General features: G+C 52.8%; 5 protein-coding genes across 10 annotated transcripts; 3 read left to right on the top strand and 2 right to left on the bottom strand.

Annotated features, from left to right (window-relative positions):
* Positions 1-886: 886 nt before the first annotated feature.
* On the top strand, positions 887-4170 carry LY6G5C (lymphocyte antigen 6 family member G5C). Of its 3 annotated transcripts, none has more exons than XM_045795655.2 (3): positions 887-1007; positions 2081-2239; positions 3724-4170. In XM_045795655.2, exons 1-3 carry the CDS (start codon positions 887-889, stop codon positions 3885-3887), a joined length of 444 nt encoding a protein of 147 aa, XP_045651611.1. In that variant the 3' UTR covers positions 3888-4170. The 3 variants fall into 3 exon arrangements, with proteins under 3 accessions (XP_045651611.1, XP_087714083.1, XP_087714084.1); XM_087857957.1 differs by having other exon boundaries at positions 2081-2246; positions 3728-4170; XM_087857958.1 differs by having other exon boundaries at positions 923-1007; positions 2111-2246; positions 3728-4170.
* Positions 4171-6430: 2260 nt separating this feature from the next.
* Positions 6431-8837, bottom strand: LY6G5B (lymphocyte antigen 6 family member G5B). The gene is made up of 3 exons (XM_045795660.2): positions 8061-8837; positions 7787-7915; positions 6431-7495 (listed from the first exon to the last, which is right to left on the bottom strand). The coding sequence occupies exons 1-3, from the start codon at positions 8182-8184 to the stop codon at positions 7095-7097; spliced, it is 654 nt and encodes a 217-aa protein (XP_045651616.1). The 5' UTR covers positions 8185-8837; the 3' UTR covers positions 6431-7094.
* Positions 8838-8985: 148 nt separating this feature from the next.
* CSNK2B (casein kinase 2 beta) lies at positions 8986-13028 on the bottom strand. The gene is made up of 7 exons (XM_045795661.2): positions 12878-13028; positions 12201-12283; positions 11377-11479; positions 10699-10814; positions 10177-10252; positions 9839-10028; positions 8986-9218 (listed from the first exon to the last, which is right to left on the bottom strand). The coding sequence occupies exons 2-7, from the start codon at positions 12270-12272 to the stop codon at positions 9128-9130; spliced, it is 648 nt and encodes a 215-aa protein (XP_045651617.1). The 5' UTR covers positions 12273-12283; positions 12878-13028; the 3' UTR covers positions 8986-9127.
* A 191-nt stretch (positions 13029-13219) lies between these two features.
* GPANK1 (G-patch domain and ankyrin repeats 1) lies at positions 13220-17137 on the top strand. Of its 4 annotated transcripts, none has more exons than XM_045795658.2 (3): positions 13220-13385; positions 14060-15260; positions 15821-17137. In XM_045795658.2, exons 2-3 carry the CDS (start codon positions 14650-14652, stop codon positions 16263-16265), a joined length of 1056 nt encoding a protein of 351 aa, XP_045651614.2. In that variant the 5' UTR covers positions 13220-13385; positions 14060-14649; the 3' UTR covers positions 16266-17137. The 4 variants fall into 4 exon arrangements, with proteins under 4 accessions (XP_045651614.2, XP_045651612.2, XP_045651615.2 ...); XM_045795656.2 differs by having other exon boundaries at positions 13220-13518; XM_045795659.2 differs by lacking the exon at positions 13220-13385 and adding an exon at positions 13526-13709.
* Positions 17138-17678: 541 nt separating this feature from the next.
* Positions 17679-20206, top strand: C32H6orf47 (chromosome 32 C6orf47 homolog). Its single transcript, XM_045795682.2, has one exon. It carries the CDS (start codon positions 18552-18554, stop codon positions 19413-19415), a length of 864 nt encoding a protein of 287 aa, XP_045651638.2. The 5' UTR covers positions 17679-18551; the 3' UTR covers positions 19416-20206.
* The last annotated feature ends 59 nt before the right edge of the window (positions 20207-20265 follow it).

Genomic DNA, 20265 nt, shown 5'->3' with positions numbered 1-20265 from the left:
GAGAATGGAGCTCGGCCTGGGGGCCGCCCCCTCATCCTCCTGGGAGCCTTGAGATGCAGTCAAGCTCGGAAAGCGAGCGCACGGCGCCGGAGCCTGTGGGCGCCGGAGATCAGAGCCACTGACCTGCTGCTGAGCTTAGGCGGGGCTGGGAAAGGGGGGCGTAAGGAAATGTGCTGGCCACCCGGAACCCCCACAGAGGCCACTGGACTGAATAGGACACTGGGGACCCAGGTGTCCTCGCTTTGGGATTTCTTACCGTTCCACGTTTTCCCCATCTTGGAAAATGGTACCACCAATCACCTCCTTGTGCAAGCCTATTCCCCCACCTTCCCTCTTTCCATATTCAGTCTAACTCCAAATCTGTCCAGTGTTTCTTCCAAATATGTGTCAGATTCATTCATGGCTTCGCCTGCCTCTCTTCTGCTAGAGCAGGCCGCCATCTTGTGACTGGACTCAGGAATAGCTTCCTAAATGTTTCCCCGGCCTCGCAATCTTTTACAAACAGAAATCTGATCTCACTGCTCTTTTGGTCAGTGCCTCCCGGGAAGCACTCGTCTCCCCCCCCCCCCATTATTTCTTGTCTCCCCCACTAGACTGCTCTGTGAGGGCAGGGATTTTGTGCAATGTTGTATCCCCAACACCAGATACCGTGAATAAACTTCTGTAGATTAAATATGAAAGAAAGTTTCCCTCTCATTTCCCTCTTGCCAGGGTCCTGTCCCCAAGCCAGGAGGTTAGGCCTTAGAGTGGTCATGGGTGAGGACACTCTGTCTCTCTGGCTATTCTGGCACTGATTGCCACCCCAAATGGGTGTTACCTGTCTCCTTCCTCTTGGCCAATTTCTCTTCCATCAATATAAGCCCCAGCTGGAGGCTGGTGGGCAGTCATGCATTTTATGGCAGGTCCTGCAGGTAGTCGGAGTATGGGGCCCCTGGGCCTCCACAGCACCCCCCAAGCCCTTTGCATGGTCCTTTCAATAGCGCTGGTCATGATGAGCTTGGTGTTTGGTAAGTGGCTCTAAGGGGTCAGACGGGTCTCCTGGTCTGCAGGGTAGAGAAACCCACAGACACCAGGTGTCTGGGTCCATCTGCTTAGGATGCTCAGGGAAACCCAGGCGGGAGGAAAGATGGGATGGATGGGCTTGGTGGGATAATGCCTGGGGATTGGTAATGGACTGATGTTCACTCTGAGGGAGATTTCTAGTTATCACCCCAGGGCCGTCTCAACAGCAGTGACCTGAATGGAGATATTGAAGGGACCCATTCCAATCTGGGGCAGTGCAGAATAGGAAGGGTTCCAGGAATGTGCTAAATGACAGAACCAGGATCCACAGACTAGAACAACCCTCAATCCAGCCTGATAATCTCCTCACTTGGCTGCAAACCACCACCTATGTAGAAACAGGATTCAAAGTGTTTGTTCAGTATCTGCCTTACACTAAGTGCTCCGCTGGGTCTGGGGACTCACAAACATGTGGTCTGGGCCTGGGACCAGAGGAAGAGGGAGGTGTATATACTCGTAGTGGGGAAGGGCTTTGGTGACGGAGTTTAATATGAGTCTTTCCAGTGATAAGACCACCAAAGGAAGAATGTGGTGGTGGGCTGCTTGAGGTCTGTCTACACAAAGCACAGATTCCTCCTATCCTGTGATGATGCAGACTTGTTTTCACTTCTGAACACTACAGATTAAGAAAGCATATTCAAAAGCGAGTCCATAGGGATGAGGGACTGTAAAACAAGAGCCAGAGGACGAACTGTCTTCACTGAACTGCCCAAAGCTGGGATGAGCTGTCCCTGCCTAACCTTTGAACTTAGAAGCTTGCAGAGCGCTGGGCACACGTTAGCACCTCAAATACATGTTGAATGAGTGAATGAAATCCTCTTAATGAGTTCCTTATTTTAGGATGTGTAAGAGCAGAGAATGGAGATTTTAACAAGGACTAAAGCCTCTGTTAGAGAATTAAGCGAGATGGTTTTCAAGAATTGGTGATTTTATGGTTTTCCAAGATCGGGAGGTACGGAGGGGGTTGACCAGCCAGGAAATTAGGTGGGTTTGAAGTTAGTGTTTCTCTGTGTTCTAGGTAACTTTGATCCTGAACCCCCTCATCCAGTTCAGCTCCCCAAATACCTGCGCTGCTATCGATGCCTCTTGGAGACCAAGGAGTTGGGATGCCTTCTTGGATCTGACATCTGCCTCGCCCCCCCTGGCAGCAGCTGCATGACTCTCCTCATAAAGAACAGTGAGCTGCTTGTCTTTGGCTCAGCCCATTCCCAAAATGCATCTTTCGGCTGCACCCCGCGCCAGGTTCCTGCAACTCCTAGACGCTGCTCCCCATCTTGGTCTCTCTTTCCTTACCTTCAGAGCCATTCTCTGTCTCCACTTCCATGCTCCTGTTTCCTCAGGCTGCAGCTGACCGGCTTCTGCCTTCCTTACAGCACCCAGCCTTGTGGGGGACCCTTGTGATCACCAGATCCCCCTGCCTGTCCTCAGGCTGCCTTCTCCCTGCCTGACAGCCACAGGTCCTGCAGACATCTCTGCTTCATCCACTGCTTCTTCCCAGCCTCTTTCCCTTGGTCTTGCCTTATTCTCCTTGACCCTTAAGGGTTCATGTTCACCAAAGTTCAGGCCTTAGCTGTCTTCCCGCTTTACTCTTCCCACAGAGGATTTGCTCTGCTTCCTCCCGAATTTGAATGTTAAGCCAAACTGTCATGTCAAATGGCCCTCTGGACAGCTCCACCTCATTTTCAATTTGCTGAAAATTGACTATATTCCCCTGTTCCTCATGCCTGCTCTTCCACACAATCCCTCACACTTTTCTTTCTCTTCTCCTCTTTTCTTTCTTCTTTTTCTTTCTCTTTCCTTCCTTCCTTTTTCTTCTTTCCTCTCTCCCTTCCTTCCTTCCTTTTCTTTTTCTTTCTTTCCTCTCCCCCTCCTTCTTCCTCTTTCCTTCCTTCCTTTTCTTTTTTCCTTTCCTCTCTCCCTCTTTCTTTTCTTTCCTTCCTTTCTTTCCTCTCTCTCTCCCTCCTTTTTCCTTTCTTTCCTTCTTTCTCTTTCTCCCCTCCCCTCTCTCTTTTCCTTCCTTCCTTCCAGCTGGGTGCCCCTCCCTTACCCTTTTTAAAACACAAAACATGTATTATGTGCCAGCACCATTCTAAGCACTTACAACCCTCTGAGGTAGGTATTGTTATTACTACCCCACCCCATTTTACAGATGAGGAAACAGAGGCACAGAAAGGTCAACACCTTGCCCAAGTCTCCTAGAAGCTGAGTCAGTTTGTGGTGATTCCAGAGATGGTGCTCTTAACAACCACTACATGAAATTACCTTCAAATTCAAATTCAAGTCTTTTTATTACACTTCTTAAACATAGATATGGACCAATATCAGAGTACTCAAACATATCAAAGAGAAGCCTCTCCCAACTTCTTATATGGTCCCGGCCAAAGTGATGGTTCTCACCCATCAAGACCCAACTCAGCCCCCTACAACCATCATCATATTTTGAATGGCTCTTTCCTACCAACCTTCCACAAATCCATAGCTGGTGACTCCTGGGCATTCCCAGCCCCTGCCCAGTTCCAGGAATCTTTGCCTTTTGGGGGTCCAGGGAAAGGTGTGGGGGCAGTGATCCTAAGTCCATATGGAGTGAGGGGGTGGAAGGGTTTGGGGCTGTTCCTGGGGCCTGGGATCTCTGTATCACTGGTTGCTGCCACCCTTCCCCAGACAGTGGCCCCGACATCATGGTGAGTGACTGCCGCCGCAAGGAGCAGATGAGTGATTGTTCATATACCCGCTCTTCTCCAGTGTTTGGCTTCTGGATATTTTCTCGATGCTGCTTCCGGGAGTTCTGCAATAATCCCCAGAACAGAGTCTTCTATATTCCTTAGAATTTCTGCAGAAACTTTTAGAATAAAATCCTGCCAGTCGCCTTTCATCTTCCTGATTTCCAGCTGGCTGGCACAGCCAGAACAACTTCCAGTTCCTTCTACCAGTCCTCCCAGCCTCCCTCAAGTTACTGGACCCCAGCCCTATCTGCCTCTTGGTTGACACCCCTCAACACCCTATTCCCAACGCTGTCCCTCTCAGCTGCTTTTTTGCCCGGCTTTGTCCCTTTTCCCACCATAGGCCTCTCTCACCTCACGTCCCCAGGTGTTCCTCCCAAATAAATTGTTGTGCAAAACATACGGCTTGTGTCTCTTCTGGTAGTGGTGGAGGCTGACAGAGGCTGAGGTCCTGCCTGACTGCCCCATTGTGGGGGCAGGTAAGGGGCTCCCAACTCTGCTGAGCTCTGCTCCTGCCCGGACTCCATGTCTTGGATTCAGCTCTAGGCACAAAAAAGTGAAGAGGAACAGGAAACACTCCTGCAAGGAAGGCCAAAAGGGAAGGGGGCATCCTTGGCAGTGGGGTCAAACCCAGAGCTGTGTGAGAACTGGAAGGGAAGTCCACAGGGGCAAGAGAAGGGTGCTGGTGGGAATGGAGCTATGAGAGGCCAAGGCCCAGGGAGAGGGTTGGGGAGGCACTCTGTGGAAGAGTCCCTAGGTCTCATGGAGCCCTGGCCTGATCCCAGCCTCAGCTTCCCTCTTCAAGGACTGTGTGGGAAGTTACTGCAGTTTTGGGCCTTGCATTCCTCAACCTCTGAGACCATCCTCCACTTGACTTGCTAGAGCTGCATAAACCTAGACTTTTACACTGAAGTCAGAGGTGGTGGAGAAAGTGGCCCCAGACAGAGGCGAGGCACACTGAAGGTTTGGACCTATTTTTTCTACCTCCAACTGCTCCCTGACCTACAAATTAGTATCGGTGCTTCCTGCCAGAGCACAGGCCACGAAAGGGGCACAGAGCTCTGTTAACATACGCGCAAAATGTGTTAAGTGAACATATATGCTGCATGATGCCATTTGTATCAAGCACAGACAAAACTCCTCTAAGCAGCTACAACTCAGGACATTGGCTACTGCTGAGTTGGGGATGTGCCTGGGAGGGTGCACAAAGGCAGTTTTTGGCGCTGATAAAGGCCTTTATACTGACTTGGAGACTGGTAACACAGGTGTGTGGTTTATAAAAACAAGTTATGATGTATGCAAGGTTCTGTGTTTTGCCAGAGGTTTAAAAATAGGCCAAAGGGGCACCTGGTTGGCTCAGTTGGTACAACTTGTCACTCAATCTTGGGGTCGTGAGTTCAAGCCCCATGTTGCGGATAGAGATAACTTTAAAAAGTAGTAATCAGGAAGTTGGTGGCTCAGTCGGTTAAGTGTCTGCCTTTGGCTCAGGTCATGATCCCAGGGTCCTGGGATCAAGCCCAGCATCAAACTCCCTTCTCAGCTGAGGGTCTGCTTCTCTCCCTCCTCCCTGCTTGTGCTCTCTCTCAAATAATAAAATCTTTAAAATTTAAAAAGTAGTAGTAATAATAAATACATACATAAATAAATACAAATGCCACAATCCGTATGTACCTTTGTCCCTAAGGTATGTGTCAATTTTGGAGGCTCTAATTTCACCTGTGCACACACTTACGTGCATTCTTTCAACCCTATGAGGTACTATCCTTCCTTGACAGGTGACCAAACTAAGGTAGAGACTAACTTACCCAAATGGCAGAGGGGCTGGGACTGGGTCCCCCAACCACAAAGCTGCACTACTTTTCAGAGAAAGGTTTCACAACCCCAGCACTGGTTTACAAGACTCAGAAGGGCAGGCACCCAGCTGTATTCATGAACATCAAGCCCAGAGCAGTGTGTTTATTGTATGTATGGAAAAAGTTATGAATATTCATTATTGCTTTCTTTATGCTTGTGGTTTTTTGAATGAAGTATTAAAGATCTAATCATGTATCTCTGAACACCCCCCAACACCCCAACCTGCTCCGTAATGAGGGGTCCTGGGTGCCAGTATCCTAAAAAGAACAGGCACGAACGAACTCAGATCCCTCAGTACCAGGTAACTTGAGATACAGACCTGGGCCCTTTGGTTTGTTCCCGAGTTTTCCTGGTTCAAAAGAGAGTTTTCCCCCCCTCTCTTATCTGGAAAACCCTGAGGTAACCAGGGGTTTAACTTTCTAGGTTTTGTTTCTAAGGCAAGTTTGTCTGTTTTTTTAATTAAAGATTTTAAGTAATCTCTACACCCAACATGGGGCCCGAACTTACAACCCCAAGATCAAGAGTCACATGCTCTACTGACAACCAGCCAGCCGCCCCTGTGGGGTAAGTCAAAGGCTGACAGAAGTCATACTCCTCATCGCTGAACAGATCTCTAGCTAAGCAGAAGGTGGGATGGTTATAGGCTCTTAGGGGGCAAGCCATGAGGAAGCCACAAAGGCCAAGTGGAGTGGGCCAGGCTGTAGATGGTTTGATCCCATGCCCAGTCAACCTTCTTTAACTGGTCTATACTTGCCCATACCTGAGCCTGACCCCATAAACAGTGTGACACAGACTTAGCCCAGTCCATTTATTGTGGAGGTTGTGGAGAGCAAGCAGTAGATGTGGAAGAGAGCAGGCCAGACCCTCGCCTCTCCTCTCCTCTCCCCTGGCATCTATTGAAGTGGGTGTCAGGACTCAGTGACGCGAAGTGGGGCTGAGAAAGCCAGGGACTGCAACGAAAGGAGAGCAGCAGACAACCAGGGCAAGGGTGGGGGTGGAGGCAGTGAGGCAGGGACACCACAATGCCTAGTCAGGAGATGTGCACAGAAGTCTACCCTTCATTCTTCTTGCTTCAAGTTCAGTCTGGGTCTAAAGACAGGCATAGGATGTGATCTACAACCAGATCGGAATGGGGACAGCAGATGACCAGATTGACAGGGGACTGGAAAGATGAAGGGGATGATGGACCCCGGTGACAGGAAAGGGACGAGGAAGCCACTGTGTCTTCCCAGGCCAGCCTGGGCAGACTCTGACCTCATTATTTTCTGGGAGGTGCACCACCACCAGTTTCTGGGCAAGAAAAGACACCAAAATCGTAGTCACGATAGAAGTACAGTGGAAGGGAGGCCAGAGAAATCACAGAGCAGAGAACGTGGGTGTTCTAGGAGGGCAGTGCAGGGGGCTGTGGTGTTAGGGGAGAGATGCTGGAATAGAGTGAAATCCAGGAAGGCTAAGGCATCAAGGCCTAGCCCAGGGAAGAACCAAAAGCCCCGAGCTGTTGAGGAACAAATATATGCGGCGCAGGTCAGCAATGGACAAGCTCAGGTTCGGGGGCAGGATGGCCGGGGGGTTCGGGCCTTCGGGCTCCTTCCCAGCATGGAAGCTGTGGAGGGGCAGTGAGAGGTTCAGGGCCTGGTAGAACCACTGAATCTGGGACTCGGACAGAGGCACAGCCCCGGCCCCGGCTGGGGGATCAGGCGGGGAGCTGTGGAGCTGGGGGCTGGACCAGGAGTTGCAGTAATCGTACTGGCAGCACTGAGCCTGGTACCAGTACTCCGAGAAGTAGGTATTGCGTTTTTCTTGGCAGCGGTAAGAATTATACTGTCCACAGCCTCGGATGAAGAAACGAATCTTGGTATCTGGAGAAGAGGGAACAGCTAGCTGATAACCCCCGCTGCCTCCCACAGTCCCCAAACCTGGTATCCTTACCCTAGACTCTCCCCATCCCTCACCCAGACTTCCAACCCAGACTCCTCCAGAAGGGGCCAGAAAAACTGGCTCAGCAGCTCCCCCAGAACCCTAGACTACTCCTTCCAGGATCCTGCTGTCTTCCTCTTGCACCCCAGGCCCTGAACAGCCCTCATCTGAGAGGAAAGGAGGCCAAGCCATGGTCTATCCCGCCAGCAACCCCTTCCCGGGGCTTGACTCACCATAATAGATGGTGATCACCATACATGGCGATGGGGTGCTGATGGTGCACTTCTCTGAGCCTGAAATGCAGCCCGTAGAAGGGTCTTCTAAGAGGCAGAGGTGGCAGGTTCGGACTTCAGGAACAGGAGCTGGGAAAGCAGCAGACAGGAGGGATGGGAGTGTTGGCTCATTTCAAGTTCTCTGCCTTGTGGGGAGCCCGTGAACCAGCGTTACAGCCCCACCCTCTTCCAGGACTCAGTCACCCCTCCCTCCTTGCCCCTGGGCCCCACTTACCTTTTCCCACTGCGAAGCCCACCATGACCAGCACACCTACAAGCATACGGCCCTTCGTGATGGGATTCGGGGGGAGAGGGCAGTCCCTGCGGGGTATCCCGAAACCCCACCTTCCTGTGACCATGCTCCTTGATCCTGAGCTGCAGGGTGGTTTGGACAGACAGTTTGAGCAGGAGCTGTAGACGCAGAGCTATATTCCTTGGCTGGGGGAGGAAGTTATTAACTTGGCTGGAGGACAGCATGTCCTCACCCACAAGGTCGGGTTCCTGAACGTGGGAGCAGCGGCCCAGACACCACCACCTAGGCCTTTATCCAGCTGTCTATCTTTGTCCCTCGTGCCCTTATAAGATTTATTCCCACACCTCAAGGGTCCATGGATCAGCTTCTGTCTCTGGTACCACATGCTGTCCTCCCTACACAACAGAACCATCCCTACTGTGCTGGGAAAAACTTTGGCCAGGCACCCAGGGCCCCCATCCTTCTGAGATGAGCATTGTCTTAGCTCCCCCAGCAGGGGGCGCACAAACACCACCTGACAACAATTCTAGACCTTGTCCCTCTCTCCACCCCCTGCAGTCCTGTTTATTTCAGGACCACTTGCCCTGTAAAATCAAAATCGAAGATTTTGCTGTTGATTATACTCCTTACAGTATAAATATACAGCCTTAGGGGGCCGAAAAAGAAGAAATATGTCTCTACACTTTGAAATCTGTTTTCCCCTGGTCTTTTCCTTGTGGCCTTGCACATCTCCATATCCAGTACTAGAAATTCTGCTCTACTGCTAAAAACCTCACCCAAATCCACTGGGGATCAATCTGTGCTGGTTTTCAACTTGAGGAGGGTGGGCTGGGCCATGAGGGTCCCTGGAATCAAGCACGGCTGTACCCTCCCGTCCCCCAACCCCAAGCACCAGCAGACCAGCTCATGGCCTTTTCTTCCACTTTATTTCATATTCCCACCACAATAATGACTCCTTTAATTTAAACTAAAAACCATAGAGGGTTCCTGAAAGGGTTGCAGCAAAGGATCGGAGGTGTCAAAGACTGAGGGACAGGTGGGATGGGGAATCAGCGAATCGTCTTGACTGGGCTCTTGAAGTTGCTGGCGGCTTGGAGCTGCAGCTGGTAGGCCATTGGATGGATCTTGAAACCGTAGAGCCTGGGCCGGGGCAGAGGTCAGAGAGGCAGCAGGGTGAGCCCCACCCTGGCCCTGCCAGTGGCCTGAGTTTCTACCTCCCCACCCCAGCTTCTCCATGGGTCTGCTCAGTGCTTAGGACAGGGCTCCCAAATATCTTCCCTCCAGAATATTGGGAAATGCACCTTAAACAGCCATTAAAACTCAAAGTCTAGGCTACATGTAAACACACACACACGTAGGTGATTGTGTGTTTGTGTGTGTGCAGATCAGCGCTTATTTCAATATAACACCAAACTGTTCTTCCCAGTAAACATGATATTCCAGAAACACAAACCACACTTTCTCCTGGCAAAAGGCTGAACATCCAAGATGATGACAAGAACAGCTACCATTTAAATGGTACTTCAGGTGCCAAATGCTTTTCAAAGCAACTATCTAAATACACCCTATTGGTCAGATACTATCATCATCCCGGTTTCATGGATAAGGGAACAGAGGCACAATGAGGCAAATACCTTCTCTAACGTCACTTGCTCTGGGAGAAGCAAACCTCAAGAAAGGACCATGCCCTGTCCTCCCTTCTTTCTGGGGAATCCCGAACCTTTCCTTTGACCCTGGGTGACTCTATCCCTGCTCCCCACCTGGGCACAAACTGGTTGGCGGGCCGCTTGGGCCGGTACTCGGGGTGCACCATGAAGAGCATGTGAGGGAAACCGGTGCCGAAGTAGGCGCCGTCCGTGTGATGGTGCCTCGATGACTTGGGTGTGTACACGTCCATGCACTTGGGGCAGTAGAGCTTCACCATGGCCTCACCTGGGATGTCCGAAAGGCCTGGGAGACAGCCAGACTCAGCAGGCCGGGCACCCCCAAGCCTGCCCCACCTCCCTCCCAGACTCAGGCCCAGACTTGCTGAGCCCCAACTTCTTCCCAGGAGGACCGGCCATTTGACGTGGCCTCCTTTCCCTCCTCCAACACTTACCGATGGGAAGCATTGGCTGGTTCTCACAGTACACACGGGGACAGTAGCCAAAGTCTCCCTGCTGGTACTTTTCCAACTGAGGTGAATAAAATGAAAGGGGTTGGTGGGTAGGTATGAAGAGAAGAGGCGATCCCCTCATCAGCCCAAACATTGCTCTGTCCTCCACTCCTGCCTTTCTGTCCAGAGACCCCCTTCAAGCTGGCCCAGATGGGCCCTCATACTCCCCTGCTTCCTTTCCTCCAGTTTGGCAGGTTACAGACCATCAGAGCCATTCGCTGTTTGTTCCCTGAGGAAGAGGCAGACTGCGACAACTTCCTGTCCAAGGTCATGTCTCCCTCCCTGTAAACACCTCAGTCAGCACGACCCCAATTAGGATTTAATTCCCAGGCCCCATATCTGGGGTTCTTCCCCTCTTCTCAGCTACATTCCTTGACAAGATTGAAAACATGTGACTCCTCGCTGTAGGAACCTCGGTTTCCCTTACTGCCTCAGAGGAGTCAAATGGGAGCAGAGAGGCCTCACCATCTGGGCGATGCCACGGTTGGTGAGGATATAGCGGGCGTGGATCAATCCATAAAGCATCTCGGCTGCCTGCTCAATCAGGTCGCTCTGGTTGGGGTTGTCTTCCAGCTCTTCATCTGAAACATGGCCCCAGCCAATTGCAACCACTTGTCTTACAGCTTTCTTAGATGCCCCACCCACCTCCAGGGGTTGCTGGCTACAGTTTGCCTGGCACCCATCTTTGCGCCACCCATCACCTGGGCATTTGACCCAGAAGCCTGGGCCTCTGGCCCTTCCACCAACCCAAGGCAGCTCTGCCTTCTCTCTATGCCTCTGCAGCCTTTACTCTCTGCTCTCCCTCCCAACTCTCTCCTCAACAAATAAATGAAAAATATCAATGCAGAAGAGGGAACTCTAGACTAAAAGGTGCAAGGCAAAACAAAGAAACGGGAAATAAGACCCATGGGGAAACTAGCATTAGGGAATAGAGCCAAATTACAGGATCAGAGCATGGAAACAGGTGGTGTAAGTCACAAAACCAGGCAAAAGTCAGATGAGGGACCAAAACGGACAGGACTTTGGATAAAGGGAATCAGAGAACCAAAAGAAAATTTAGAAATTCAAGAAGCAGATAAACAAGAATATGAAACGAAAGAAAAAAACCCATACACACACAAAACCACCCTGAGGGTGCCTCACCAGGCTCCAGGTCCAAGATCATGTCTAGAGCTTGTCGATAGTGAGGCACCTGCTCATTGAGTCCAGTGAGATTGAATTTGTCCTGGATGTAGTCTTCATCCACCTGTCAGGATGTGGAAGTCAAGAAGAAACCCATAGCAGAATCCTCAGCTTTGACCTGGGCACGTTGCTCTAACTGGTGCCTTATTCTCAACACAACTGCTTCTGTTTCCCGCCATTCCCCAATTCCAACTCAGCAGAAGTACTTGAGTCTTTTTCCCCAGTTCACATACACTGCCTTCCCATAAAAGCTCCGGCCTTTTTTAAAAAACAGCTACAACAATCCCCTCCTTAAAGAAACATTCCTTTCAAAATCCCTGTTCCTACTCCTGCCCCCCATCTCTACAAATCAGTTTTGTCCTCTCCTTAGGGGCAGTTGGATCTCTAAGAAAAGTGGAGACTGAACAGCTTGGGTCCTGTGGGCAGTTACAATCCTTTGTGTTATTAGCACACAACTTTGCACATTATAAAACATCTTCACAAACAGCATTTTAATTCTAAGAGACTCCCAAAGTATGGACTACCAGTACCAGTCTAATAATAGTAATAATAACAATAATAATAAAGTTGACTTGTCCAATGTTACATTGCTGGAGAATAACAGGCTTGGGATTTGGGCAGTCTTGTCACTTCACAATTTAGTGAGGGGGTTACTGAAAGGACTCTCCCCTGACATGAGAAAGTTTCTATGGCAGCCTGTGAGAGAAGTGTGTGGAAGCTAAATATGTGGGAAATACAGAGACAAACTTTGTGTGGAGATAGCTGGGAGACTGAGAAGAACTCACTTCACAGAAGAATTCATTGCCACGGAGCCCACAGAACCAGGAAATCCAGGACACCTCCTCTGAGCTGCTCATCTTCACGTCAGCTGGGGGGGGGGCGGAGAGTGTAAGTAAATCCCAAGCTCTCCCACCCTGCCTCTGGTATCCTCCCTCCTCCCACACTTTGCTCCCCAACCATGGAAGAATTTGGGGCCACCTTTCCTTAAAGGATTCTAGACTCTGGAGCACCCCTCTCCAGTACCTGTTATTCACACCTCGGCCCCTTTTCTGAAGTTAGAGAATCTCTGGAGTTCCACCACTTTCGAGAAACCGACAGGTCTTGACCTACCAGTCCTACCCACATCCCTAGCGCTCCCGAAGACCTGCCCCCTCTCCTCTTCACGTCCACTCCGGCAGGGCTCTCGGCTCCAGATCCCTATCCTGCAGGTCTCTGTATGTCCCCCGCGCCTTTCCCAAAGGTTCCGAAGTTTATCCTTTCCAAGCAAAAGCTGGCCCCTTCTTCTCTCACGGCCTGGGGGTGGTGGTGAGGTCCCTTTCCCGCCTCCGCCCCTCAGGCCATCCCCCCCTCCCCCAGTGCCGGACGGGGTCACTTCCTTCCCCACCCCCACATCACCGCGCGGAGACCCCATGTGCCGCGCCTAAGGACAGAGGACTCGGCGCGGCGACGACCTTAGACTCACCGGCTGGACGGGGACCGGGAACAGGGTGGGGGAGGGGAGTTGCTCGCTTCCAAGGAACCGCGACGGCTACAGCGCAGGCCGCGGACCCAACCGCGGCAGGCGAAGTGGGGTGGGGGGGGGAGTGGAAATTGGGGAGGGTGGGGAGAGGGCAACGCGCAAACGCCAAGGGTCGGGCGCCGCAGTGAACGCCGGGAAATGGAGTCCCCGGTGAAGAGAAACTGGCGAAGTGAGGGAAAAGCGAACTACGAATCCCAGGACGACTCACGAACGACCCTGGCGTCGCGAGGCCCATGAGCCAGACGCTCGGGGGCGGGGCGCAGCGGGGTGCCACCGGAAGCGGAAGCGCAGTACCCCGTTCTGGGCCAGGGAGTATGGGAAATAGAGTTGTAGGATCTGGCGATTGAGGGGCCGAGAGGGGGCGGGGAAAGGAACGAGGCCGGCAGGCTGGTTTCCTGTAGCTCCCCTCACGCAGCAAGGGTTTGCTTCAGGCGCTCGCCTGATGCCCAGGGTACTGACCTCATCCCCGGGTAACCCACTGGGTGCTCACTGCCTGTCGAGCCTCTCGCCCGAGTCAGGCCTGCCGCTGGAGGCCCCGTCGGGGCCCGTGTTTCAGCCCGGGGTCTGGTCTCCTCAGGCGGGAGGTGAGGCCGGGCTCTTTGCTGAGGGACGTGGGAAGGGTGGGCTGGGCCGAGGTGAGTGGTGTAAGAACCAGGACGGCCCCGTGCGCTAACCTGAGGTGGCGCCAGCCATTCTGCTACTCGTCCCCTTGCACTTCTCCATTCCTCTGATGGGGCCTTCTGCTGCGGGCATTAAGTGTGACCTTCGAACCCTGGTCAGAATAATGGTGAGGGGCAGCGTGACGTTATTTCATTTCACAGCTTCGGGGCATTCCACGGGTTTCCTTCCGCCTCCTCGGAGCCTTTCTTAACTCACAGAGTGGTTTCACGGCTCCAAAAAATGAGCTCGGAGCGGGGTCCACGTTCGGGGAGGCGAAGGGCATTGTGGGGGCGTTATGTAAAAGAAGGACCCCAACCGACAGATCCTCTGACCTCGCGCTACCTAGGCACGTGGCATTTTGAGCGGATGCTATTGGAAAGATCCCGGGGCGGGAAGCTGAACCTGGCGCTTTGCACATGCCTGAGCCCTCAAGTTATGTTTTGCGTTGTTGTTGTTGTTTTCCAGTTACGCGTGTGTGTTCGGGTCGTGTGGCTATTTGATCATCAGCTCCTTTGCGTAGAGTAGCGCCATTTCGCCGTACGGAGACTACAAAGTCACGGAGACTGGAGCTTCTCCCAAATCTGCTGCTCACTTCCGTAGAAGCGTTAAAGTCTGTTTTTGTTGGGGAAGACGGACCCTGACATAGGATCGAGGAAGATTTAAAGGGCCAGGCTGATTGTTTTCTTAGTGATAAGTCTTACCTGGTGATCAAGTTTCAGAGAGAAGCTGTTTTTATTTATTATTGGTGAGGATGGGGGCAGAACGCAGGACCTCTGGGCAACTCTCATTGAATCTTCGTTAAATTTACCTTTACTAAACAGTATGGGCTGTTATCCCCAGTTTTTCCACATGACCTATGATCCTTAGGCCCTGCAGGGTCCTAGGCTGTAGTCACTTAGGGAACAAGAGGATTTTTTTTTTACTTTAAGGGTATTTTTCCTCCTCCCAGCAGATCTCTGGGGGTGGCTTTGGTCAGTGCAGAGCCACCAAGGGATTGGCTTGCTTTTCTCACACTCCCTTTATCTAGTCTCATCCTCTCAGTTCTCCCAAAAGCCATGTCCAGGCCCTCCCTCATCACCTTCACCCCAGCCACCAGCCCCAGCGACCTCTGGAAAGATGGGCAGCAGCAGTCACAGCCTGAAGAGGTGGAGCCCACCTTGGATGGGGCTGCAGCCCGGGCTTTCTATGAGGCCCTGACTGCAGATGAGAGCAGTGTCCCCGAATCCCAGAGATCTCAGCCTGAACCTGCCAGTAAGAAAAAGAGGAAGAAGAGAAGAATGATGAGGGAAGCTGCTGCAGGAGCCTCCGGAGGACATGGACAAAGGAGATCCCTTGAGGCAGAGGACAAGATGACCCAGTGGATACTGAGGGCAGCTCAGGAGGGTGACCTGGCAGAACTAAGAAGACTGTTGGATCCCCGTGAGGCAGGGGGAGCTGGGGGCAATATCAATGCTCGGGATGCCTTCTGGTGGACCCCCCTGATGTGTGCTGCTCGAGCAGGCCAGGGGGCTGCTGTGCGTTATCTCCTGGGCCGTGGAGCTGCCTGGGTGGGCGTCTGTGAGCTGGGTGGCAAGGATGCTGCTCAGCTGGCCGAAGAAGCAGGTTTCCCTGAGGTGGCGCGCATGGTCAGAGAGAGCCGTGGAGAGACGAGGAGTCCAGAGAACCGGTGAGGGGAAGCCTTAGCCCATGCCCATCTTTCAATGTGTTCTGCCCTTCCTAGCCACTCCACACCAGAGGCTCCAGCACGGAGCTGAAGTTTCTATCCCTGATCCCCCAGTATAGGTTGATAAGATGGTGTAATAGAGTGATCATAAACATGAGCTTCCTGGGTTTAAATCTTAATTCTACTTACTTAGGCAAGAACCGAATTTTTATGTGCCTAATTTTTCTTATCTGAAAAATGGGGGTAATAAGAGCACCTTTATTAAAGAGTTGTTAGGATTTAATGGGTCAATAATACGGAAAGTGCTGGAATGATGCTTACCACGTAGTAAGCATTGTATACATATTAATTGTAATCGTTATTATGCTTTGCCCAAGAGCTTGTGAGGCCTGGTTGCCATTTCTTCTCCCAAATGTTCCCCTCTGGGTCCCTCATTGCTAAGTGGGTTGGAAGGCAATTTGTTTTTTAGCAGAAAGACTGGAAGGACTTCCCACCTTGCCACCCCCTTCTGAGGCCTCAACTCTTTCCCCTGCCCTGAACTCTTTCTCTTTTTTCCTCTGCAGGTCCCAATCCCCCTCCCTCCGGTACTGTGAGACCTGCGATGCCCACTTTCAAGACTCTAACCATTACACATCCACTGCTCACTTGCTCTCATTGCCCCGTGATCTCAGGTCCCCCAGCCTGCCCCTTGGGGTGCCCACCTCCAGCCCAGGCTTCAAGCTGCTGCTGAGGGGAGGCTGGGAGCCTGGAATGGGACTGGGACCCCGGGGTGAGGGCCGCACCAACCCCATCCCCACTGTCCTCAAGAGGGACCAGGAAGGATTAGGCTACAGATCAGTGCCCCAGCCCCGAGTCACACACTTCCTGGCTCGAGATACTCGGGCTGTGGCTGGGAGGGAGAGAGCCCCTCGGGTGACCACACTGAGCCGGAGGGAGGAGAGAAGGCAGCAGGAGAACGACAGGGCCTGGGAGCGGGATCTGAGGACATACATGAACCTTGAGTTCTGACCTTGGTAAGGTCTGATCCTGGTCTATTGCCAAAGTCTGAACTTTGGCTTTTACTTCCTGGGGTCTGTCCAGGTCCCAGACCCTCAGATTTTAGTCAGTGGAGTCTGCCTTTGGGAGAGAGGAGCCAAGAGCTGAAAAATAAATCAGACTTCTTCTCTTTTGTGTTTATTGACTTTTCTGGAAGCTATTGTGGGAAAGCCAGACAAGTCTGGGGGCCACATGCAAGTCCCACCTGAGCCAGAAGGGGTAGCCCTTCCTGGTGGCATGATAGTGTCACCTCCCTGCCAGTCTGGTTCATTTCTAGGTCCTAGCCCTTGCGTGGAATACCCCACTGTTCTTTCAGTCCCCTGAACTAGGAATTGCCCAAGCTCTGTGCCAGTCTCGCCTACCCCAGGAAGCGCCCCATGAGCACTGCAGCCAACTCAATCACTGTTTTTGTTTTATTTTTTTTCAGCTGCTGATTTTAAGGTCATATACTATATGCTAAGAAGGGGAGTAAGACATAGTCCCAACCTTCTAATTGCTCATCGCTAGAGGTGGAAGCAGTTATGTGATCAAATATACATACAATGCATGGTGATAGGGGAAGCCTGGGAAAGCTTATGAAGGTGATGAAAGTAGTAGGGTCTTGCAGGAAGAGGCCAGTGGGCTGGGAGGGCCTAAGAATAGCCAGCCTCCTCGCGCATGGGTGGCTTAGTCGTTAAGCGTCTGTCTTCGGCTCAGGGTGTGATCCCGGAGTCGTGAGGCTTGATCAAGTCCCATACCTGGCACCTCCGCTGGGAGCCTGCTTTTTCCTCTCCCATTCCCCTTGCTTGTGTTCCCTCTCTCGCTGGCTGTCTCTCTGTCAAATAAATAAAATCTTAAAAAAAATATATCTAGCTTCTACGGTGATGTTGGCTGAACTAGAGCCAGAACCTCTCAGTGTACATTTGGCCTCCCAAGAGTAACCTTTAAGTCAAGGCTCTTCATTTTAAGACCTGAAAACGCCTGAGGGCAGGAAGCACATTCTATTTGTTTACACTTCTCTCCCTTCCCTTCTGCTGCTCACACCAGATGCTGGGCTCAAGGAGAGCTCACTGTTGTCGGATCCAGGAAGTAAAACCTGCATGGAGGGGCAGGGAAGAGCAACACAAGTCCCAGAGAAGCAGCTTGCTTTTCAGGAAAAGCCTTTCTTGAAGTCATGGACATGAAAAGGAGGAGTTGGGGGGGTGGTGCAGGGAAGAACCAAAGGGCAGGAGGCTAAAGGGAGCGGAAAAGTTTACGGGAGCACTGACGGCCCAGGGACCTGTGGGTGACGAGGAAGGATGGCTGGGTTTATATTCCCGCCCCCGGATCGCGGCCGGAGCCCTGCGGAGCGGCGCGTACTAACGGCGCGGGGGCGCGGGGGGCGGTGGATCTGCAGGGTCCGCCCCGCGAACTGCGGGCTCCGCCCCCGTCTGTCCCTCCAGCTCCGGTGCAGCTGCTTCCGGGCTCTGCGGCTCCAGGCGGCCTGCTGAGGCCGCGGCCCCGACGCCAGGGCGGGACGGGTCGCAGCGTACAGCTCCCGGACGCCTGGGTCCCCCGCCAGGGGACCCAGGCTTGGTCTCGCGACGAGGACCTCCGAGGACATTTCTGGCCTGACCTTGCGGAGACCGCGCCTCAGCCGCGTGCTCGGGCACCGGTCGGGCCGCTTTGTAAGATTCCTAGCTCTCTAAATCGAGAGAAGAACGCTGCTGGCTGGAGTTTGAACACCTCTCTCCTAACCCCCAATAAGAGACTGCCTGTTCTTGAGCTCCCTTAGGTCAGCAGTTCAGGACTCTCCAGATTGGGAGCACCTGAGACCCAGGGCCACCTTCCTTCCTTGGATGGAGCACCGCCTCCCCAGTTTCTGGGGCACCTTGGGGCGTGGCCTTGGTGAGTGAAACTTGGGGTGCTGCCTGCAGGAAAGGAAACCCAGAAACCCAGGAGGGACACGGTGGGGGTGATCCAGGCCTTGTCAGGTCCTGGGGATTCTTGTCCTGGATCTTTTGTTTGGGGTGGTGGTAGTGAGTGAATTTGTATGTGCCTCCCTTCTTTACCTCAAAACTGAAAAGGAAACAAGCCACTTGCTACACTCAAGGCTGCAGGACATCCAGGGAAGTGGGGAGCCACTTCTAAATTCAGAGTAGGACTCACGAAACAGATAACAGTTCTTCGGAGCTTGAACAGACTCTGGCTTCTGAGGAGACATTCAGCCCCCAAACCTGAGAATCGAAGCAGTTCCAGGAAGCAGCCCCAGGATTTGGGGGCTCACTACACATCCCAACCATGTTCCTGCGGCGGCTTGGTGACTGGCTACCTCGCCCTTGGGGCCGCCGGAAACCAACGAAGCCTGACCTGCCTACCCCAGAACTCAGACGAGTGGACAGCTCCTCTGAGAATTCAGGGAGTGATTGGGATAGTGCCCCAGAAACCATGGGAGATGTGGGGCCTCCCAAGACCAAGGACCCAGGGGCACGGAGGAGCTCTGGGACTGCTCCAGAACCAAGTAGGGAGTCCCAAGATGAGCAACTGGGGAGCAACAGAATGGATTCCTTCAAGTGGGACAAGACTGTCTCTAACACTCAAGAGTCTGGGAGACTCGAGACTGGAGGGACCGTTCCCAAATGGGGCCGGGATCCTGTGGGCTCAAGTGGTGCCAGACCTGGAGTGTCCCCTGAGGGGGTACTCAGCCCCCCTGGGCCGAAAGTCCCAGTGGAGAAGCCAGGGCGGCGTCAGAAGCTGCTGGGCTGGCTGCGGGGGGATCCAGGTGGGGGAGCAGGGGCTCCCTTGCAGTACCTGGGGGGCCCAGAGGAGTGTCTGCAGATCTCAACCAACCTGACTCTGCACCTGCTGGAGCTGCTGGCCTCAGCCCTGCTGGGGCTGTGCTCACGGCCTTTGAGGGCAGCTTTGGATGCATTGGGCCTGCGCGGACCGCTGGGCCTCTGGCTGCATGGGCTACTGTCCTTCCTGGCTGCCCTGCATGGGCTCCATGCTGTGTTGAGCCTACTTACTGCTCACCCTCTGCACTTTGCCTGCCTCTTTGGTCTCCTACAGGCCCTGGTGCTGGCTGTCAGCCTCCGGGAGCCCAGTGGGGAGGAGGAGGCCACTGACTTGGAAGGCGAGAAGTTGGAGAGGGAGGGTGAGGAATAGAAGGGAGACCCAGGAGAGGGGCTGTGACTGCAGGATAGGGTGTGACCCAGTGCCCCCATCCTGAATGGGGTGGGAGCAAATTGAAGATAGTGTGGCCTGTAGGATAGTGGGGGCCATGACCCAGATTGTAAGCACAGGGACCTCAGGGATGGGGAAGAAGCCCCAGAGTATGAGGGCATGGCCCCCCTTCACACCCAGGAGAGAGTAGAGCTGTTTAGGCTATCTGTTTATGGACAATGGGGATATCGCCCTTGAATTCACCAGCTGTTGTTACTTTTTGCTTTTACATTTCTCCCACTTCCAGTTTTTTCTTTCCACCTTTACTTTTTAAAAGAAATAAGTGTGGTGGTGAAAAATAAAGACTAAAGAGTCCTCTTTACCTTTCAAAACTACCCAGGGGTGGAGGAGACCAGAGGCAGGACAGACAGGCCTCTGACTAGGGTAAGAGGGTGGTTGGAGACCCAAGGGATCCCTTGGATCCTAGGATCTGAGCCACCTAGGGAAGAGGGACTTCAGTGAGGTGGGTGGATTAAGGGGTGTGGATAGGAGCCTATGGTGACAGGGATCCTGCAGGAAGGATCTGGGTGTTCCTAGGAGCTAGGGGGAGTGGGGATGGTGCAGGCAGTGTTGAGTATTGGCAGGAGGGCCAATTCAGAGGGGTTGGCAGCTCAGACAGGCAGTATGGGGAAGAACTGGAGCTTGGAGTCCCCGCTCTGGGGTTAGGGGTTTGCACACTCAGCAATAAACAACTGTATCACACCAAATCCTAAATATACCACTACAAAGAGTTACCACCACTCAGTGTCCTTCCTGACGCCGCCCAGCTGGGGGTTTATGTGGTGGAAGGTCC

Source organism: Ursus americanus, chromosome 32, assembly GCF_024610735.1.
Source record: "Ursus americanus isolate L20-20 chromosome 32, mUrsAme1.1.p, whole genome shotgun sequence".
Classification (NCBI taxonomy): Eukaryota; Metazoa; Chordata; class Mammalia; order Carnivora; family Ursidae; genus Ursus; species Ursus americanus.
The sequence above is the reverse complement of the archived record's forward strand: the minus strand, read 5'-3'. Positions and strand labels throughout refer to the sequence as shown.

What these genes read in the sequence shown, in the direction of transcription:
- LY6G5C (XM_087857957.1), top strand. Translation starts at nt 887, where the DNA reads ATGCATTTTATGGCAGGTCCTGCAGGTAGTCGGAGTATGGGGCCCCTG. An exon ending in CATGATGAGCTTGGTGTTTG is followed by an intron (nt 1,008 to 2,080) that starts GTAAGTGGCTCT and finishes TCTGTGTTCTAG; the next exon opens with GTAACTTTGATCCTGAACCC. An exon ending in CTCATAAAGAACAGTGAGCT is followed by an intron (nt 2,247 to 3,727) that starts GCTTGTCTTTGG and finishes TTCCCCAGACAG; the next exon opens with TGGCCCCGACATCATGGTGA.
- LY6G5B (XM_045795660.2), bottom strand. Translation starts at nt 8,184, where the DNA reads ATGGTCACAGGAAGGTGGGGTTTCGGGATACCCCGCAGGGACTGCCCT. An exon ending in GGGCTTCGCAGTGGGAAAAG is followed by an intron (nt 7,916 to 8,060) that starts GTAAGTGGGGCC and finishes CTGCTTTCCCAG; the next exon opens with CTCCTGTTCCTGAAGTCCGA. An exon ending in GGTGATCACCATCTATTATG is followed by an intron (nt 7,496 to 7,786) that starts GTGAGTCAAGCC and finishes CCTCTTCTCCAG; the next exon opens with ATACCAAGATTCGTTTCTTC.
- CSNK2B (XM_045795661.2), bottom strand. Translation starts at nt 12,272, where the DNA reads ATGAGCAGCTCAGAGGAGGTGTCCTGGATTTCCTGGTTCTGTGGGCTC. An exon ending in GATCTTGGACCTGGAGCCTG is followed by an intron (nt 10,815 to 11,376) that starts GTGAGGCACCCT and finishes GCCATGTTTCAG; the next exon opens with ATGAAGAGCTGGAAGACAAC. An exon ending in CCAGCCAATGCTTCCCATCG is followed by an intron (nt 10,029 to 10,176) that starts GTAAGTGTTGGA and finishes GCTGTCTCCCAG; the next exon opens with GCCTTTCGGACATCCCAGGT.
- GPANK1 (XM_045795658.2), top strand. Translation starts at nt 14,650, where the DNA reads ATGTCCAGGCCCTCCCTCATCACCTTCACCCCAGCCACCAGCCCCAGC. An exon ending in ACGAGGAGTCCAGAGAACCG is followed by an intron (nt 15,261 to 15,820) that starts GTGAGGGGAAGC and finishes TTTCCTCTGCAG; the next exon opens with GTCCCAATCCCCCTCCCTCC.
- C32H6orf47 (XM_045795682.2), top strand. Translation starts at nt 18,552, where the DNA reads ATGTTCCTGCGGCGGCTTGGTGACTGGCTACCTCGCCCTTGGGGCCGC.